At 39.5% G+C, this 21,842-nt stretch overlaps 1 protein-coding gene across 1 annotated transcript in view; it reads left to right on the top strand.

Annotated features, from left to right (window-relative positions):
• Positions 1 to 21,842, top strand: part of PRUNE2 (prune homolog 2 with BCH domain) — a 260,827-nt gene that overhangs the window by 201,304 nt on the left and 37,681 nt on the right. Inside the window, exon 10 of the mRNA XM_090274188.1 lies at positions 19,796 to 19,875. Coding sequence (XP_090130314.1) covers positions 19,796 to 19,875 — 80 coding nt within the window. The remainder of the gene's footprint in view (positions 1 to 19,795; positions 19,876 to 21,842) is intronic.

Raw genomic sequence — 21,842 nt, 5'->3', positions numbered from 1 at the left:
GTCCCCTATGTTTTCTTCTAGGAGTTTTATGGTTTTGAGTCTTACATTTAAGTCTTTCATTCACTTCGAGTTTTTTCTTGTATCTGGCATAAGAAAGTGGTCTAGTTTTATTTTTTGTACGTATCTCTCCAATTTTCCCAACACTTTATTTAGTAGACTGTCTTTATACCATTGTATGTTCTTGGCTCCTTTGTCAAATATTAACTGACCATATAAGCATGGGTTTGTTTCTGGGCTCTCTGTTCTGTTCCATTGATCTATATGTCTATTTTTATGCCAGTACCATGCTGCTTTGATTACTATGGCCTTGTAGTATAGTTTGATATCAGGTAGTGTGATACCTCCAACTTTTTTTCTTATTTTTCAAGAATTCTGTGGCTATTTGGGGTCTTTTGTGTTTCCATACAAATTTTTGGATTATTTGTTCTAGTTCTATGAAAAGCATCATTGGTATTTTGATAGGGATTATGCTGAATCTAAAGATTGCCTTAGGTAGTATGGACATTTAAACCATGTTGATTCTTAAAAAAAATAAATAAATAAATAAAATAAACCATGTTGATTCTTTCTGTCTGTAAGAACAGTATATGCACCATTTATTTTTATCTTCTTCAATTTTTTTCTTCAATGTCTTATAATTTTCTGAGTCCAGGTCTTTTATCCCTTTGGGTAAATTTATTCCTAGTTATTTCATTCTTTGATGCAATTATAAATGATACAATTATAAGTGATGAAGTTATAAATTTCTCTTCCTGATAGTCATATAAAAATGCAACTGATTTCTGAATATTTATTTTGTATTCTACTATTTTACTAAATTCATTACCAGTTCTAGTAGTTCGTTGGTGGTATCTTTAGGGTTTTCTATATGGGATCGTGTCACCTGCAATTAATGACAACTTTACTTCTTCCTTTCCAATTTGGATGCCTTTTATTCTTCTTCTTGCATGATTGCTGTGGCTAGGACTTCCGGTACTATGTTGAGTAAGAGAGGTGAAAGTGGACATCCCTGTCTAGTTCTTGATCTTAAGAAAAAACTTTCAATTTTTCCCTATTGAGTATGGTGTTAGCTGTCAGTTTGTCATATATGGCCTTTTTATGTAGTGGTATGTACCCTCTATTCCTACTTTGCTGAGAGGTTTTATTATAAATGGGTGCTGTATTTTGTGAAATGCTTTCCCTGCATTTATTGATATTATCATATGATCTTTATCCTTCATTTTGTTTATCTGGTGTATCACATTAATTGATTTGTAGATATTGAACCAAAGTTGCATCCCAGGAACAAACTCGCTTGATCATGGAGTATGACCATTTTAATGTATTGCTGAATTTGGTTTGCTAATACTTTATTGAGGATTTTTGTATCTATGTTCATCAAGGATATTGGCCTATAATTTCCTTTCTTTCTTTCTTTTTCTTTCTTTTTACTTTTTTTCGTAATGTCTGTGTCAAGTTTTGGAATCAGGATAATGCTGGCCTCATAAAATGAACTTGGGAGCCTTCACTCTTTTTGAATTTTTTTGGAATATTTTGAGTATAGGTGTTAATTTATCTTTGAATGTTTGGTAAAATTTACTTCTGAAGCATTCGGTACAGAATTTTTGTTATTTGGGAGTTTTTGATTACTGAATCAATTTCTTTGGTTGTAATCAGTCTGTTTAGAGTTTCTGTTTCTTCTTAATTCAGTTTTGGAAGATTATATGTTTTTAGAAATTTATCCATTTCTTCCATATTGTCCAATTTGTTGATGTATGACTGTAGTATTTTCTTACAATCTTTTATATTTCTATGGTGTCAGTTGTCACTTCTCTTTCATTTATAATCTTATTTATTTGAGTACTCTCTTTTTCTTGATGAGTCTGGTTAAAGGTTTATCAATATTGTTTATCTTTTCAAAGAACAAGATCTTGGTTTCACTGATTTTTTTTATATTGTTATTTTAGACTCAATTTTATTTATTTATTCTGTTATTAATTAATTCCTTCCTTCTATTCACTTTGGGCTTTGTTTATTGTTCTTTTCCTAGTTCATTTAGGTATAAGCTTAGATTGTTTATTTGAGATTTTTCTTGTTTCTTGCGGTAGGCATTTAATGCTATGATTTTCCCTCTTAGGACTGCATTCACTATATCCCCTAGATTTTGAATTGTTGTGTTTTCATTTTCATTTTTCTCAGGTATTTTTTTAAATTTCTTCCTTGATTTCATTGTTGATTCATTCAGTGTTTAGTAACATGTTATGTAGCCTCCATGTGTTTGTGTGTTTTTAAGTTTTTCCTTTGTAATTGATTTCTAGTTTCATACCATTGTTGTTAGAGAAAATGCTTTATATGATTTCAGTCTTCCTAAATGTATTGAGACATGGTTTATGGCCTAATATATGGTCTATCCTGGAAAATGTTCCATGTGCACTTGAAAAGAATGATCCATGCTGCATGGGGTAAAATGCTCTGAAGATGTCAATTAAATCCCTCTAATCTAGTGTGTCATTTAAGACCAATGTTTTCCTTGTTGAACCTTTGTCTGAAAGATCTATTCATTGGTTTCAAGGGGTTCTAAAGTCCTCTACTATCACTATATTACTGTTGATCTCTCCCTATATGCCCATCAATATTTGCATTATATATTTAGGTGCTCCTATATTGGGTATGTAAATGTTTACAAAGGTTATATCTTCTTGTTGGATTAATCCCTTTATCATTATGTAATGTAATATCCTTCTTTGTCTCTCATTATACCTTTGTTTTGAAGTCTGTTTTGTCTGATATAAGTATTGCTACCACAGCTTTTTTGTTTGTTTCCATTTGTACAAAATGTATTTTTTCATCTCTTTACTTTCAGTCTGTGTGTGTCTTTCAATCTGAAATGTGTCTGTTGTAGACAGCATTTATATGGGTCTTAGTTTCTTATCTATTCAACTACCCTGTGTCTTCTGATTAGAGCATTTAATCCATTTACATGTAAAGTAATTATTGATAGGTATGCAGTTATTGCCATTTTATTATTTGTATTTATGTTTCTTTTTTTCCTTATTTTTCTTAAAGAAGTTCTTTTAATAATTCTTGTAATACTGATTGGTGGTGATGAATTCCTTAAGCTTTTTCTTGACTAGGAAGCTCTTTATTTCTCCTTCAATTTTAAGATTTTATTTATTTGTTTTTAGAGGGAGGGGAAGGGAGGGAGATAGAGAGGGAAAGAAACATCAATGTGTGGTTGTCTTGCACATATCCCCAACTGGGGACTTGGCCTGCAACCCAGGCATATGCCCTGTCTGGGAATTGAACCATCGACCCTTTGGTTCACAGGCTGGCATTCAATTCTCTGAGCCACACCAGCCAGGGCATCTCCTTCAATTTTAAATGATTTCATTGCTGGGTAATCTTGGTTATAGGTCCTTGCTTTTCATCACTTTGGATATTAATGCCGATCCCTTCTGGCCTGAAAAGTTTCTGTTGACAAATCAGCTGACAGTCTTATGGGAGCTCCCCATTAGGTAACTGTCTTTCTTTTTCTGCTTTTAAGATTCTCTCTCTGTCTTTAATGTTCGTCATTTTAATTATGATATATCTTGGTGCTGGCCTCTCTGGATTCATCTTATGTGGCACTCTCTGCACTTCCTGGACTTCTATGTTTTCCTTCCTCATCATGTTAGGAAAATTTTCTGTCATTATTTCTTCAAGTAGGTTCTCAATCCTTTACTCTCTCATCTGCTTCTGATACCCCCATGATGCTATTGTCCCAGGTGTCTCTTAAACTGTCCTCAGTTTTTTTTTTCTTTTTTTAACTTTGGGTGTTTTCTGCTACCCTGTTTTCCAAATTGCTGATTTGACCCTCTATTTCATCTAATCTGCTGTTAATTCCTTCTAGTGTATTCTTTGCTTCAGTTATTATATTCTTCATTCCTGACTTTTTTTATGGTTTCTATGTCCTTTATGATGTTAATGCTCTCTTTGTTGAAGTTCTCACTGAGTTTATTTATTCTTCCCTTAAGTTTTTTAAGCATTCTTATCAACATTGTTTTCAACTCTGTATCTGATAGTTTGCTTGTCTCCATTTTATTTAGTTTGTTTTCTGAAGATTCCTTCAGTTCTTTCATTTGGGACATGTTTTGTTCATATTCTGTTTGGGCTGACTCCCTGTGTGTGTGGTTTTTTTTTTTTTTGTTTTTTTTGTTTTTGTTTGTTTTCTATGTATTAGGTAGAGCTGCTATATCTCCTAATTTTGATAGTATATGGCCTTGTGTAGTTGGTGTCCTTTGGTGCCCAGTAGTACATTCTCCCTGATCCCCTGAGCTAGGTGCTCCATTATTGTATCCTGTGTGTGTTGTGTATACATTCCTGTTGTATTTGAGCCTTGATTGCTTTTAGATGTCTGTGTGTGTGATTAACCTCAGGCTGGCTGGTAATGAGGATTTGGCTCAGTCACTGAAAGAGCCTCAGGAGGTATGTGAGTTGCAAGAGGCAGATTCTCAGGGGATCACCAGGTAAGGGCAAGTAGTGATCACCAGGTTAATATAGAATCAAACTCAGTGCCAGTGCTGGGTCTGAGGTCATTCAGCAAAAATCTCAGGGTACACTGATACCAGCCACCACCCACCTGGGCCTGTGGACCTTTTTATGTTGTAGCAGGGTTCTCAAGGAGTCATCAGGATGGAGCCAGTAGAGTTCATTAGGCTAAAACAAATTAAAATTTGGCCAGGTGGAGGGAGGGCTTAACACAGAAAAAGTGACATGTGTCAGACATACAGGTAAATGGCCCTGGACCTGAAGTCACACAACTCAATTTCTCCATGTGTGTCTCTGGCACTGCAAGTGGCTGCCCCCAATTCCTTGAGACTTTTTTAAGAAAGAACTGCAATGCAGTGGGACCCAGGCTGGTTGCCACTGACAGTTTACAGCCAGGAGCCTCTGAGAGTTATCAGGGTGGGGCTAGTATAGCTCACCAAGCTAATGCCCTAAGTGGAGAGTGTTCAATTTAGGAAAGATGACATCTTCGGGCAATGCAGGAGAGGGACTCAACACAGGGACATTGGCAGCTGTCCCTCTAGCCTTCTCTCTGAAGCCACACATCTCAGTCCCTCCTCATATGACTCTGGCACCCTCCAAGCTGCTGTCCCTTCACTGGAGCCCCTGGTAAGTGCCTGTAATAGTTTGTGTGCAGGCCTTTTAAGAGGATGCCTGGGTTTCCAGGAGCCTTCTGTTTCCCCTGCATAAATGAATTTCCACTGATTTTCAAAGCCAGATGTTCTGTGGGCTTATCTTCCTGGCACTGGTGCTCTAGGCTGAGGAGGCCAGTGTGGGGTTGAGGCCACATGCATCTCAGGGGGGACCTCTGCAGCTGGGATAGCCCTTCAGGTTCTCAACTGCTGCACCTGAGTGTGGGGCCAGCTCATCTCACATCTCCACCCTTCGTACCAGTCTCAAAGTGGCCTCTGTAAATCCCGAGTTATAAGACCTTTCCCTTCAGCTAGTCTGTGCCCAGCTCGATTGTTGTAGAATTTAGTTGTAAATTTGACGTGGTCATGGGAGAAGTTGAATGAAGCTGCCACCTACTGCACCATCTTGGACTGTATCCTCCTGTTTACTACAGCTTTGTAATAAATTTGAAGTCAAGAAGTAGGAGACCTCCAACTTTGTTCTTTTACAAGATTGTTTTGACTATTTGAGTTCACTTGAAATTCCTTATGAATTTTAAGATGGATATTTCTATTTCTGCAAAAAATACTCATAGAATCCAAGGTACCTGCTTTTGGAAACCACTTTTCTATTCTAATTTTTAGCAAATCATTGAAGTAATAATTAGCACAATATTTAACCTTTCTGTAGCATCAACTGTGATGGGCCAGGCAGTGTGCTCTCTATCCTTACCCAAATCAAGTCATTTAATTTTTACAACTCCGTAAGTAGGTAGTGTTAGTTTTCTCATTTACAGATGAGGAAACTGAGGCTGTAACTTTCTTAACCCTTTGAGTGCCAAGCGTAATTCAAAATTTGGATCAACATGAGAAAAAATTATATCAACATATAACCTGAGGTACAAAAAAAAGAGAACAAAACAAAAAATACAAATTATTCCATTGTTATTTGCATTTATAGCCATCAAAAAGATAGTTGCTGGGAGTGACGCTGGCACTTTTGGGAAAATTTGTCAGCGCCGCTCACTTGATGTTGGCACTCAAAGGGTTAAGTTCACCAATTTAAAAGTTCAGAGCCCAGATTCAAGTGCTATTTTGTACCCTTTCTGAAAAGATTAAAAATACTATATGGCAGTTTAGGATGTATTTGCTAGGTTCTTGTCTCAGAGTTGTGCTTTCCCTGAAATAGAGAAAGGATGAAAGAAAGAAGAGAGGGAGGGACAAAGGAAGAAAGGAAAGGAGGGAGGGAGGGAGGGAGGAAAGGAGGGAGGGAAGGAAAGAGGGAGAGAAGGAGGTAGGGAAGGGGAAAGAGCAAGAGAAAGAGAAAAAGAAGAAGAAAAGATTCCTTGGTTAAAACAAGACAACAAAATCAAACATTTATTTTCTAGAGGACATCTCAGAGTCCATGACAGGTTCACATGCATTATAAAGTCCCAAACGGAGACTATAACGTATAGCGTTTCCCAAACCCATTTGGCAGCGGGTACTTTTGCCTGGATCTATGGAAGCTCTCCTCTGGCCAGAGGCTTTGGGAAGCTCTCACTTAAACAAATGACTGGAAGTGCCCTTTCTGTGTTTTTTTTTCCCCACCTGGATAGTTTGGATATCTCAGGTACAAATCCTCCTTGTGTGTTTGTTTCTGTTTGTCCCTGTCGGTCACAGGCCTGAGCACACAGGGAATAGACTGTGGGAGTGCATTCCAGGACTATGTCACATCTTGCCCCAGCCTCCTTCCTGGGGTCATTGGGTTCTGAGAGGTGACTCTGTTTGAAACCACAGCCCGTGACTGTGTGGCAATGAAAAGATCAAGGAACTTTATGCTAGACAAAAGCAAGGAACAATTAGCCCACCAGGCAGGAAATGCAGAAGTGGGATGGTGTTACCAAAGGCACAGACACTGGAGTATTTATCATGTATTTATCCAACAAATGCTCACCAGGTGCTGGGCAGCACTCTCGGCCCCCGGGGATTCTCTGAGGAGCACAGTACCAGCTGGCCCTTTAGGAGCTGACAGTCAGCCCATCCGGATGGCCATGTTTCTTTCCATCCTCCGCCCTGGTTTCTTCAGCAGGGAAACAGAAAACAGAAAATGATGCCCGAAAAGGATGCCATCAAAAACGTTGTTAATTTTAAAAGTATAAAGACTTTTAGAGTCAGAGAGATACTGCATGGAATCAAGGAGGTTCTTTTTTTCTTTAAAGAGAACAAGAATATAAATAAAACAGTGTAATTTTCAGAAGCAAAAGAAAAAACTAAAGAAACAAATCCAAAACTGAAAAACAAAAAGCTGTGACTCTAAGAAAGTAAACAAAGAAGCAGCAAAAGAAAAGAAAGCAAAAGAATAGACTATTGGAAAAGAAACTATAAAGTGTGCAGATACTGAAAAACAAGGGTGTGGTTGGGTCAATTTAAAACAACCTACTGCAGGAGATGAATCAGCAGGGCCCTGAGGAGCAGGTAGAGGCTGAGTCTTATTTATTTTAATATCCTCACTGTTTGCACAGATCAGGCCTTCAAAACATACTCGTGAGCATGAACGAATGTGATAGACACGTGGCCAGAAGGGGCAGCGGCACCTCCGTCACGATGGGCTAACTGAAGGCGGGGCCTCTCTGCCTTTCTCCGGTGACACTGACATTTCAGCTCCTGAGCTTTGCTCTATCTGCTGCTTCCTACACTTTATTCTGGAAAACATTTAAGAGCCCTCATGGTATGACAGTCAGATGTGACGGCATGATATTGCTACTTACAAACACCTGAAATTACTCCTTACTGAGCACTTAATTTTTTTCTAATGTTAACTTGAATTTGCCCAAATGAAGATTTTTAGACACTCTTACAGAATCTTACTATATTTAAATTATCCCTTTATTTTAAAATGTTTCCCATACTTCGTCGTCGTCGTCGTCTTATGTTTTAAAAATTGAAACAACACAGAAAAGTAAATGAATAAAAAGTCAAAATTCCATTATCCCAGGTGGAGGCTCAGAATACCTTCTACAGGGAGGAAAATGTCTCAATCCCAGTTGGATGTCTGCTTAGGCAGCAGACTTGTGGGTCTGTCCTGATCCTTCCTGAGCCATGAAAAGAGTGTTAGGGTGATACAGAGTCCCATCTGGGTCGCAAAATTGTTACAGAACCCCTGGGCTGCTCCAATTGAAAACAAACCCACAGGCTCTTTAGTTAGGGGTCCGATTGCCCGCCGTCAGAATTACAACTCAATACTTTAGTTGAGTGAAAAGAAAATTGTTTATTTAACAGTTACACATATCCTTGCCTCCCCTCTACCAAACCTAGCCAGTTTTAGGAAGGTCAGAAACACCGTTTCCCTACTTCCCAAACACAGTTCAGCTTTACCAGCGGCTGCCAATCATTCAATCTGATTGGGGAGGTCCTTTCTGTGCTGTGGTGCCCTCCAGCTCTCAATGCAGGACCGCCGGGATTCTCAGCCTCCTTGTGAACTGTCTTCTTTCTGTAAACTGCGTGGATCTCCTCTCCTTCTCCAGAGCACCCCTGCAAACACCCGCCAGCGAGGGAGACAGCCCCAGAGCGCGCCGTTGCCCCCAAAGTGTTCGCAGCTACCTATATATCCCTGACTGCGTCCTCTGACGCAGTGGGTGTTGCCAACAGTTCTGACCATTCACAGAACCCCACGTAGGCTCTGTGTGCTTTCCATACTGTCCCCTGGTTCAAGACTCCTCCCATCCACCTGAGGCCTTGGAAGCATCCAAGCAATTTTGCATAATGAAAGCCACCAGCCACCAGCCTCAGGCGTGTGGAGGCATCCTGAAAGCTGCTTCCTTCTCCCCATCCCCCAGCCGCAAACTCCAGGGTTTGTTTCTGGACTCCCCTGTTTCTGTAACAAGGGTAGCTGTGGGGTGACCTGCACCATCACTGCACAGTGGGGCAGAGTGGCACAGGTACCCTATGAGTGCAGTGACCCTATGGGCAGTAGGGGAACTGAGCTATTTTGTAGTACCCCACCTGTTATGGGCTGAGTTATGTCCCCCTTACCCCCCAAATCAGATGTTGAAGTCCCAAGTCCCTATATTTGGAGGCATAGCCTTTAGAGATCGTTAAAGGGAGGGTCCTAATCTGATGACTGGCCTCCTTCTAAGAAGGGATTAGGACGCAGGCAGACACAGAGAGAAGACCCCGTGAAGACACGGGGAGAACACAGCCATCTACAAGCCAATGAGAAAGGCCTCAGATGCCACAAAGCTTGCCAACACCCTGACCTCAGACTTGTAGCTTCCTGAATTGTGAGACAAAAAATGTCTGTTGTTTAAGTCACACAGTCTGTGGTACTTTGTTCTGGCAGCCCTAGCAGACTGATATACCCCCAAGGGTGGGAAGGTCTCAGCCTGAGGCCATGCCAGCCCAGGAGGACAGGGTGAAGATGTGGAGTCAGGTCTGGTCTCTGGTGCCAGAGAGGAGTGGGCAGTGGGGAGGCCTAACAGGTCCTTGAGGAACAACTCAAACAAGGATGACTAGAGGGAGAGGGTTAGGGAGAACCAACGCCCTCCCCAGGTCCAGACTGGGAAGAGAAATGAAAAAACAGTCCAGCCTCTCCCCAGCCCCACTTCACCCTCCCACCTAGCCCACTCTCTTGCATCTAAGGTGCTGGAGTAGGAGGGATGGAAGAGCCTGTCCTAGCCCAAATTTTCTGAGGCACAACATTGGACAGCATGAAGTAGGAGAGTGAAAGATAAGATTTTAAGATGAGAAATTAGCAGTTTTATTTATTTTTACCTTTTTTATTTTTTCTAATTTTATTTTATTTTTAATTTTTTTAATTACACATACAATATTGTATTAGTTTCAGGTGTACAACATAGTGATTTGACATTTATATAATTTACAAAGTGATCACCCCAATAAGTCTATACCCACCTAGCACTGTACATAGTTATTAAAATATTACTGACTCCATTCCCTGTGCTGTACTTTACATCCCTGTGACTGTTTTATAACTGCCAGAGAAATTTTCAGTTTTTAACTGAATTTGATTTTAATAACTAAAAGTGACAAGATAGCATGAAGTAGGGAAGGGAGAATCAAAATAGTACGCTTGGGATAGCAGTGATTAGAGAAAATTTAAACTATTTCATATTTGTATCATCATCAAATTTATACTACTCAGAAAAAAGTTGTTTTTTTACAGTAAACATCTTTTACATATATCTTGGTATACATCTGTGAGTATTCTATGCTTACTGCATTTAAAATTGTGACAAATAGAGCCCCCAACTGTCATTAACTTAGGCACTTTATACTCACACAACCACATTGGGGTGGGGGGCTGCCACTGGCACAAATATTGAAGCTTTTAAAATACATCCAACTTTGAGAAAATAAATTTTATTTCAGTTGTTTTAATCTGCAGTAGAAGTCAGCAAACTAGAACCCCAGGACAAATCCGATCTCCCTCCTACTTTTGTACCTAAAGTTTTATTGGGCCACAACCACACCCTTTCATTTACATATGGTTTAAGGCTACTTTTGTGCTACAACAGAGTTGAGTAGCTGTGACAGACTGCATGGCCTGCAAAGCCTGACATATTTAGTGTCTGGCCCTTTACAGAAAAACTTTGCTGACCCCAGCTCTAGAGAAGTTAAAGACTGAAGTCTTCTACCACGCCTTGCACATCAGCAGATATAACTGCTTGAGCAGCAGTTCGAAGAGTATGTAGGCGCCTGTTGTTCACAGTTCTGGTGCCAGATTGTTCATGCTCTTGAAAGACTTGGGGGAAGGAAATAAATCTAAGACAGTGCAGCCATTGCATTGCACTGTGAGGGGAGAGGAACCCTCATGAGTGTATTTCCTTGGGCTCCACGTTAGGACCTGGAGGCCTTTACAGACTGGTCTGCACAAAGGAGAAATTCCAGGTGGTGCTGAGCTGCTGAAGTGGAAGGTGGGCAGGGTTCCGGGAGTCTGTGCTAAGGCTTTGGTCATTTGGCCATCCCACAGAAGCTGCTGCCCCTGGCACTGAAGACTTAACTTCATCTTGAAGACTGACATTGGTGCACTTCTCTCCACCAACCCCCTCCCCTTGCTTCCTAAGAACCTCATCCTTGCTTAGCCTTGCCCACCCCCACCTGCTCCTAATATTGTCTGAGAGGCACTTGTATTGTTAAGGGAGAGGGCACAGAGAAATCTACACTGGGTGAACTTGACCTGTTAAGTTTACAGCAGTTCTTTATAATTCACATACGAAAAGGTTGCCTAACATTTCTAAATTATGTTTTCACAAAACTTATCAGAAGTAATTTTTGGGTAGAGAATTTTGATGATCACGTTCCAATATGTGGAGAGAATGAGGAGCATTTACCAGATGAGCAGGGTGTCTTCACATCTCTAAATCAGGGTGCTTGTTTGAAAGGCATTTAGTCCCCTCCACCATGTGCTAGGCCCTAGCTAAGTATTGCCAGTGCCTGCCCTGCAGGCATCCACCATTCACAATGGAGAATTTAGTTATCTCAAAAGCAAATGGTTTCATTGGTGTTTAGGTTTTCCTTCTATTCCTGCTCACTGTTCCTCAAACTTTAGTGTTCATGATTTACTGTAAAGAAGTTTATACACACAGCTACTTATGTTATACTTCAGGGAACAGTTCAAGAACTTACCCAAGTGTCATTTATACTTCAAGTGGTTTTTGCTGCCTACAGATTTTTAGAATCCAGCCCTGAGTAAGGAGACAGCATAGTGTCCTTCTTCTCCAAGAACAGATGGCTCTGGTTTGTGGGTTTTTGCAAAATCCCTAGAGAATGTGCCAATTGGGTGAGTGCCCGGTGCTTGTCTTACTTTCACTTACTGTCATCTACTTTCCTTCTTTTCACCCCTGTTTTTATCTACCTCAGCAGCTGACTAGTAGGGTCCACAGCACTTATGTTCTAGGGTGAGTGAGGCCCAGCTGGATAGCTAATTGTCACCAAAGGCCTCATTTCATGGGCTCAAACTCAGCTTCCTGTGATGAAACCTAAGCTCCCATCCTTTTCTTGGTATTGACTTGATGAAGCTGAGTGTGAAACCCAGTCTTGCCTCCTAGTAGAGTAATTCGATAAGTGCCCCAGGGCTTAGAGTGCCAGGTACAATCTTACCTCAAATTGTGCAGCCTACTTTATCAGACAAGAATCCTGAAATGGCAATCCTCCAACCATTGGCCTTCAGGGCTAATTTATGTACTTAACAAAGGAAGGCAAGCACCTCCTGAAAGGTTTTGTTTGTTTTTTCTTTTTTTCTTTTATCTCCATTTCTATAGAAAGTAGCATGATCAGTTCGTATATCTTACTTGACTAGAAACAAGCCAAGAGAATTTTAGGAACTCTGACATAAAGCAACTTTATCTTTCTGTAATCATTTTCCCAAAATAGAGCGGCATAACCCTCTGGTTTTTTTCTAAAGAACAATTAATGTTTTAACCTGCGATACTACTTCTCCGGAGTTGTATTTTTTCATTGCCAATCTTACTGCCCAAAAAAGCTGCTGGGTGTTGCCTGTCAGGAAACATTACCATCTAAAACTTCTGTGTGTATGTGTGTGCATGCCAAGTCTTGGTTCACTGCTCATTTCTTATTGAAAAGAACCTGGGTGTACAGATTTAGTATAAATAGCATTGGTTCCCATAAGAGCATGGTTCTTTTTCCGGCTTCCTGTGTTGAGTTGAACCCTTAGTTAATTCAGTCCTTTTTTAATTTTTTTCTAATATCTGAATTGAAGGCTTTTTATTTTTCTCTAGAAATTTCTCTACCTGCTTTCACAAGTTTTGATACATAGGGCTTTATTGTTCAGTTACATATAAGTGTGTTTTTCAGTTTTCAAACTCTTTTTGTGATTGATTTCTAGATAAGTGGCTCTGAAGTCCAAGAATATGCTACATGCAATATTGACTTTTGGTATTTTACAAGACATTCTATATAGTCAGTTTTTGTGAGTTTGAAAAAACTGTGTATTTTTATTTAGTGCAGATCTGTCCATTAGATGAAGCTATATCATTACATCATTCAGATCTTCTATATTCTTATGCATTTTTTCAGATTGATTTATAAATTCTTGAGAAGTATATTCAAATTTTCTCCCATGGAATTCGTCGTCGGCAGCCGTCCGTCTCGAGAGACGATGGTGTAGCTTCTTGAGAGTCTATCTGCACCGCCGAGAATGGCTGTGCAGTCCGACTCGGGAGTGACACGGTATCTGTCTCCTCCCGTGTTGAATCGACATCTTGCGATGACGCTGGAGTGTCCTCTCCAGTGAAGCTGAAGCTACAGAGCCTGGGCAGGGTAATATGGAGGGTCTGCTGTTGCCCATGCAGCAGACCCCCCCTCTCTTCGCAGCTGAAGGATCCAAGGGAAAGACGGAGTCAATACAGCTTGGCTTCAGGTGCGCCGCAGGAGTTGCCGGTGTTGACTACAACGTCAAACCGCCTTAGGGACTCCGGCTCCGGATTTTCTGTCGGGGTTTACTCCCTTAGCCTTTCCCCTGAAGAGGTATGCCGCAAGGCAGCGGAGGTTTTTTGGAGTCAGAGTTTTCCTTCTCTGATGTGCCCTGACTGGAAGATCGAACCAGCGACACTTAGCTCGCAGGCCGACGCTCAATCCACTGAGCCAAACCAGCCAGGGTTCCATGGAATTAATTTCTCCTTATAATTTACATTTAACTTTTGTTTTACTTATTTTTAGGCTATATTTTTAAAAGCATATTGACTGTGGATTATTACATCTCCCCAGTTAGACTTTTAAATCATGAAATAACTTTCTTATCATTAAAATGCTTTTCTGACTAAAGTCTTTTTTATTTGATGTTAACATTGTTGATACTTGCTTTCCTGTGGTTACTACTTCTGTTATGTCTTTTTATGTGACTTTATTTTCAACACTTATGCTTTATTTATAGATGTTCCTTTTTTAAGCAACATGGCTACTCAGGGTAAGTAACACTACCTGCTAGGACAACCACCTGCTTTATCACAATGAAGGTTTTAAAATTACTCTCTGTTCATTACAATCTCTTTCATATATTTTTTTAGGACTTTTATTGGTAATTCTTCTGTCTACTATATCTGCTGGCAATCCCTCACAGTGTTTCTTTTCCAGTGTAGTTTACAGTTTTGGGGGGGAGGGTGTATTTTGGTATGAGCTTATCTTTCTGAGGGTGTTTTCCTTTCTCCTAAGTAGATTTCCAGTGAATCCCAAATTGTAAAAGTAGCACTACTAACTGGTCCCAGTTGATTCTTCTGGAGTCCTAGGACTGGGGCTAGGTCTTCAATTGCCCTAGATGTATTTTCATTTTAATTTCCTGACTCGGGTTTCCTGCATCATTCGGGTAATAGAAACTGAGACATGCTTGCACACAGTGTTTCTAATTCTCCTGGCTTGCTTTTTATTTTCCACCCAAGATTTCAGGCTGACTGTACTTTCCAAGGCCAACAGATAGAGTTTATTCTCACCCCTTTTCATTAGGAGGCAGTTCTTTAGGGTTAAAGGCCTCATTTAGAAAGTTCTGGTCGAGGTCTTTCTTCTAGTACCTGGAGATAACTTCTCCTGTGAGGTCCTAAAGCCTATGTCCCATCCAAAAACCCGTGGGCGAGCTTCCAATCAGATTTCTAGAGTAACTCTATATCTGCCATCTGCTTTTTGTTTTCTTTTGTTTTAATTTGGAAATGTATTAAATACTTTTGGGGTGTTCTATCTTATACAACACAGCTTTGTATTTATATGGCATTATACCTTGTCAGGTACTTTTTAGCAAGGAGAGAACATCTCAGAGTGAGAACCCAAGGGGTTTTACCTTGACTTTAATAGCATTGTTTTATTTTTATTATAATTAATTTATATGACTTTTTTTAGGTGAGGATTCTAATATTCATAAATACTAGTGATACAAACATTCCATTCAAAATAAATTTATTTAAAATAAGTCAGTTTAAAGAAAAACATTAAGCATATTTGCAGGTGCTAGATGGCTATGAAAAAAACAAATGATTTATTAATACTCATGTTTATGGAATAACTAAAAGAAGTTGATGCATTTCCTAACTTTTGTCCCCATTTTTTAAAACGTTTTTTCATGCTTTAGCAACGCAGACAAGATGTGTACCATCGACATGAACTGAGACTGAGAATGTGGAAAATGTGTTATCCAAAATAGGGCACGGTATGAGACAGATATGTTTTGAGCCTTCAAAACAATCAATAAAGGCCAGCTGTACTAGCCAAAATGGCTAGATTAAGATATGGTAACAAAGAAACTCAATCTCAGGAAAAACACAGCAAATTTTGTTTCTTGTTCACCTATCCAACAAGTTTTGGTCTGGGCCTCCGCCCCGCTCTGTAACTCAGACACAGCCCGCCGGAACCCCTCGGCGGCCGCCAAGGCACTTGCTCCTGATTCTTCTGACCACATGTGATACCTGCCACTCCCATTCTCATTTCGTTTGTCAAAGAAAGTCACGTGGCCACCCCAATTTCAAGGAGACCAGGAAAGTACAATTTTACCATGAACCCCAAAGGCCACAGTCCAGAAATAGTTGATGAAATAGCTGGTTTCTAATGATTATAAACCATTGTACACAACACTTCTGGATTCGTCCTCTAGATGGAGACGTGGAGCTGAGCATCTGTTTGGGATGTGGGCCATAATAGTCAAACTGGTGTTTAGGACTCCCTGAGCCTCTTTGGTAGCTCCAATTTGTACACAGAAAACCCCAAATTAAGTAGTAGCTATGGATTGACAGGGAAATACGGCCCTTCAGGCTGGACTGACTTGTTACCTAACAGATCCTGAGAGGCTTCCATTACTAATTATAAAACTCCATCCTGTTTAGTCACCAAGGACTCTGTTTGACCACTTCGTTTCTACAAATATGTATGGACCTGATGTATGAAGGTGGTTGAAATATTTACAATCAGTGCAACCTGGGTTCAGCTTTCCCTCTCTGTCGCTGAGGTTTCCTAAAATGTCCCCACGGCCTTCTGCAATATTCATGTGTTTGTGAGAGTGCCACTCCTCTGATTCCCCCTGCTCACAGCCTTGGGCTTTTACCTTCCCGCATTCACACCTCCTCTGGCTTTCCAGCACCTTCTTGACCTGGTCTCTGCTCCGTGTTGCAAAGGAGCATTGAGAGACAAAGGATCTATTCACTAAAGTTCAGTGGCACTTACAGGCCCTGTGGAGATTTGTACAGGTACTGAAATTTTCCCTTACCTAGGTTAATACCCTAATTATGGATAGTAACCTTAGTTATGTTTTGTCCAGCCATGACACATATTTCAATTAAATCGCTAATCCTGCTTTTATGTTAAAAATGAGGGAAGGTAATACCTTAAACTTACTCAGTGCTTTGTAATTTATAGAGTACTTTCATACGTACTATATTCTCAACAGTCATTGTGATGTTAGGTATTTATTATTTACATTTAATACCATAAAAATGGTCAGCTAATTTTCTCAGCGTTAATCAGCTTGTCAGTACGAACAGTGGAACTATAACCCAGAATTATAATCTCATCTCTAGGACTCTCGATTCTCCCATGATGTTGCCCATAACTTACAAACATTAACAAAACCTACAAAAATTTAAGACTGATATTATCTATCCATTTTAAAACTCTTTATATTTATTTTGGAGTTAAGGCCAGTACCCTGATGTGCTCTGTCAGGTACATAGTGATATTGTTACAGAACCCCTGGGCTGCTCCAGTTGAAAACAAACCCGCGGGCTCTTTAGTTAGGGGCCCGATTGCCCGCCGCCAAAATTATAACTCTCAATACCAGAGTTTAGTGAAAAGAAAAAGAATAGTTTATTTAACAGTTATATAGATTTAGTTATTTGCGGATTTCTGTTGTTAAGTCTTATGTTCTTTAAAACACCCATAAACACATATCCTTGCCTCCCCCCTACCTAACCAGGCTAGTTTTAGAAAAGTCAGAGAAACCCTTTCCCTACTTTCTAAACACGGTTCAGCTTTACCAGTAGCCGCCAATCATTCAATTCTGATTGGGGAGACCTCGTCTGTGTTATGGGGTCCACCAGCTTTTAATCCAGAACCTCATGGATTCTCAGCCTCCTTGTAAACTGGATAGTTAGTCCTTTTGTAATCCGCAGTCAGCCTCAGCCTTAGTCCAATTCGCACAGTCCGCCTTAACCTTAGTTAAATCCGCACAGTCAGCCCTAACCTTAGTTAAATCCGCACAGTCAGCCCGGCTAAAATGTCTGCCGCTTATTTTTAAATCCCTGACTACATCCTCTGATGTAGTGGGTGCGGTAACCAGTTCTGACCATTCACAGAACCTTACGCAGGTTCTGTGTGCTTTCTCTATACTATCCCCTGGTTCAAGACTCCTCCCATCTACCTGAGGCTTTGGATGCATTAAAGCCATTTTGCATAAAAAAAGACACTAGCCACCGGCCTCAGGCATGTGGAGGCATTCTGAAAGCTGCTTCCTTCTCCCCATCCCCCAGCTGCAAACTCTGGGGTTTTTTGGAACACCCCTGTTTCTGTAACAATATGATATCTTTTTTTATGTGGGGAGTGGGGGTTGATTCTTAGGCAGAGGACTAGAATAAGTAATGTATATGTACATTTTGGGTATTTCAACCTTGATAATTCAATTCACTTATTTATCAGGGACTTGCTTCTACTAGGTGCTGGGAACATAATGGTAAAGAAGACAGACTCGGTTCTTGTCCTCATGAAGTTTCAAGGCTAATAGAGAAGGCAATTGTAATAGATGGCAAAAAGAACTACAATAGTAACAGATAACATTGTTTTCTTTCAGTGTTATTTTAGGCATTGCGCATCCTTCCTCTTTTATTGGTGAGGAAACTGAATAACTTGCTATGTGACAAAGGACAGAACTAAGGTTTGAATCCAGCTGCTCTTAACAGCAGCATTTTGCCACTTTACAGGTACTGCAGGGTCAGTGTCAAGGAGAACACATAGAGAAAGTGTCAGATGACAAGGGATCATTGTAGTAAAGAAATCTGAAAAACTGCAGCAGCATGGGCAACCCGGACATCCATCCCTCTGGGTCCCAGGACTTTTAGAAGTGGGGCCTACTCAGGCCTTTTTTTTTTCCCTCATCAGTCCCACCTCTACCAACAGACGGTTTGGTTTGCTGCCACCCTGTGTGATGTGTCTGTTTTGGGCACAGATTACCTTGTTCCTACCAATACATTATTGCCTTTGACTCACACACCAGCCTCTTGCTCACCATTTTTCCGTTAGAGTGCAGCATTCATTTTAGAGAACATACAGGGTAGAAAGCACAGCAAATGTGCTGAGAAAGAAACTCCGTGAGGTGGTGTTTTGGAAAGGGTTTGTGGAGTTGATGGGTAAGGACACAGGCATTTACTTCTCTCAGGGGAGCAGCGTGAACTTATTGGTGATAGTCATCATTATTTTAACCCCACCATTCCATCTCCACCACAAGAATGAGACTGGTCTCTTTTGTTTCTCTATATTATCAGCTCATAATAGATGCTCAATGTATATTTGTTGAATAAATGAAGAAGTACAGTTATCATTAGAAATGTAGAATTTTGCTTTCATCATAATGTTATTGACAATAAGGGTTTTGACTTGGGTTCTGGAGAATTTAATCATCTGTGGAAGCAAACTCCAAATGTTTGGGAGACCCAGATTGAAGTGGAGAAAAGTTGCAATAAGAAAGGGATGGACTAAATTTAGAACTTTAACACTAAGGTTTATCATGTTTAAATTTAGATTAGTGCCTATATCACAAGGATTCACCCTAGATGAGTGAAATACAAAAGTCAGCAAGAAGAAAAATATATTATCATGATAAACAAGGACTTATTGAACAAGGGATGGGAGATGGAAATAAGTCAAGGGGAAATGAGTGTAAGTAGTGGTCAGTTTCCTACAAGATCATATACACTTGTCACGATTTTCCTCAGATTCTTCTATTCTCCTATACTTGTATCAAGTAGGCTAATATAAATGATCCTGGGCTCAGCATTGACTAGAAGGAAGAGATAGTAACTCATGACTAGAATCATCTTCACCAGTATGTAATTCACAATGAATTTTTAAATTTTTAGAGAATTAAGGAAAATAACATTAGTTGGTACCTTCTCAAGAATGTTATGCACTTTACAGTCATTGCTTAATCTTTTAAAAACTCAGTGAAGTAGGTGGTATATCACTATTTTACAAATAAAGAAAGTAAGACCAGCAGCGTGTACTTTTTCTCTGCCCACAGCTATTTATGGAAAATGCTCAAATTTACACAGAGGAAGAGATATATACAAAGTCAGGTCTGTCTATATTCCAAAGCACATATATTGCTTTCTTGCTAAATGTGTGTGTGTGTGTGTGTGTGTGTGTGTGTGTGTGTAGACCCTTAAGTGTATTTTCTTACTGTTTGCTTTTCCTGTTTCCGAGGGTATTTTTATGGGGTGTGTTTACTTATGTGAGCTGGCTGCACACACGGAGTAATGCAGGGGTCCGTGGTTCTCATTCACAGTAACTTGAGAAAGTATGTTTGCTCATTTGTGGCCACCTATAGTGGATTCAGTTCCCATACTTGGTTTATTCCAAATGAATTAAAAATGTTATCCTGGAGCCTCCAGGTTTCCTTTCCAAAGAAAATTAAGCCCCATCCAGCTTTGTACATGCTCTGCTCTGCTTTTTTTCAGACTACTGTCAGAGGATGTGGGGATGGACATCCCCTTTGAGGAGGGAATGCTGAGTCCCAATGCTGCAGACATGAGGCCTGGTGAGCAGACCACTTGTTCATTTCCTTCAGTGGTGTTCTGTATCCAAATGTGTTCATTATTCAGTGAGAGAACCATTTCCTATGCACCCAACTTGTGAAAAGAGGGAAAAAATATGTGTGAAGAAGGTGTTAGGTTCAATTTGCTTAATTTCAGAGTTAACTTGAATATTGATGCTCACTAGTGTGGGCTGCCTTTTATATCCTGGGCCATGACCTTATCTGCCAATGTTTTCAGTTCCTGTGATAATTAGCTACTGTTTATGATAATGACAAATTCTAACTAACATCTAAGTTCACCAAATTTATGCTGAAGTGTGAGAATGCTTAAAATTAGAAATGTGATGTCAAGAAGGCTCAGTAAGCTGATGAAAGAAAGAAAGAAAGAAAGAAAGAAAGAAAGAAAGAAAGAAAGAAAGAGAGAGAGAGAAGAAAGAAAGAAAGAGAGAAAGAAAGAAAGAAAGAGAGAAAGAAAGAAACACCCCTATACTCCTAAGGGTTATAACCCAAGGCTTATTCAAAAAGAAATTTTAAGGTTTCTTTTGTAATCTATATTTCTTCCACTTTGTACTAAGGATACTTCTTTGCACTGTCTAGTTTCAGGATCATACCAAGATCTTGAATCCTGACCTTATCAGCCAAGCCTAAAATAGAAGGGAGTCAATTTTATTTTTTGTATTCTTCATAATACTAGTCATGTGAAATAATTATTTTTTAATGTTCTATGGCCAAGTAAGCATGGTAGCCACTCTGAGCCTACTCCACTCTTCAAGGTTCATGATGCACTTTATAATAATAAAGGCACTAAAGCTATTGTTTTCCTTTATGATAGTAATTAGGCACATGTGGCTATTTAAATTAATTAAAATTTAAAATAAATTTGGAAAGTTAAATTCTTCAGTTGCACTAGCTTAATTTCAATTCCTTAACATGTCTATCATTCGAAAAAAATTTTTTCTGGATACTATTGTTCTAAGAATTCCTATAATATACAAATTCATTATTTTATCAAACTTATTTGTCACTTGGAACTTTTTTTTTTTTTAAGATTTCATTTACTTATTTTCAAAGAGAAGGAGAGCAACATCAATCAGTTGTATCTTGCACACCCCCAACTGAGAACATGGCCCGCAACCCAGGTACATGCCTTGATCAGAATCGAACCAGCAACCTTTAGGTTCTCAGACCAATGCTCAATCCACTGAGCCATACCAGCCAGGGCTAGAAACTTTCTTCAAGAATTACGTAAAAATATTACACAAAACACATTTAGGGTGATGTTCTTTACAGAACATCTTAATGGCAAAGAAACAATGTCAACTTCCTTAGGATAAGACCAGATTTGAACTTCAGAATTGAGAGGTATACCAGATAGACTTCAAAATACTTTGTGATTGAGAATCCTGAAATTTCTATTTTTAGAAGTGTTTCATTTTATCAGCTTGATTAAAAGCTACTTCTCCACCTCTTTTTCTGTTAAGTGAATGGTACATTAGCATTAGTGAAAAGATCCATATTACAATTAAAATGTAGTAGCTATTTCCATGAACCTTAACATAAGACTCTCATTTATGGCATGTGATCAATGACAAAAAATTTTGGCATAAGAGATAATGACTGCTTGATCAAAAAAATGTAAACTGGGAGGATACCTCAGTTTTATTTAAAATAAATAAATAATGCCAGCCAAAGAAAGGTCACTGCACATCATACTCAGAGTTATCAGAAACTAAAGAAAAGTATTTTGGGAGTATCTGTGAATATAACAGATCAAGTTCTTACCCTCCATTCCATAGGAGTTAAAATCTACATGAACCATTATGAGATGTATATAAGCTTAACTGTTTCTCTTACACAGTATGCACCATAAAAATTCATTTCAATGTTATTTCAGTTTCAAGTTCTCAAACCCCAACAGGGCAGTTCTAAAAACTAGTTTTCTGCCCATTTAACAATGGCTCCGACTTCCT

This window comes from Furipterus horrens, unplaced genomic scaffold, assembly GCF_987537825.1.
Source record: "Furipterus horrens unplaced genomic scaffold, mFurHor1.1.pri manual_scaffold_4, whole genome shotgun sequence".
In the NCBI taxonomy this organism is placed as follows: Eukaryota; Metazoa; Chordata; class Mammalia; order Chiroptera; family Furipteridae; genus Furipterus; species Furipterus horrens.
Note: the sequence above shows the minus strand (reverse complement) of the source record. Positions and strands in the feature narration are given on the sequence as shown.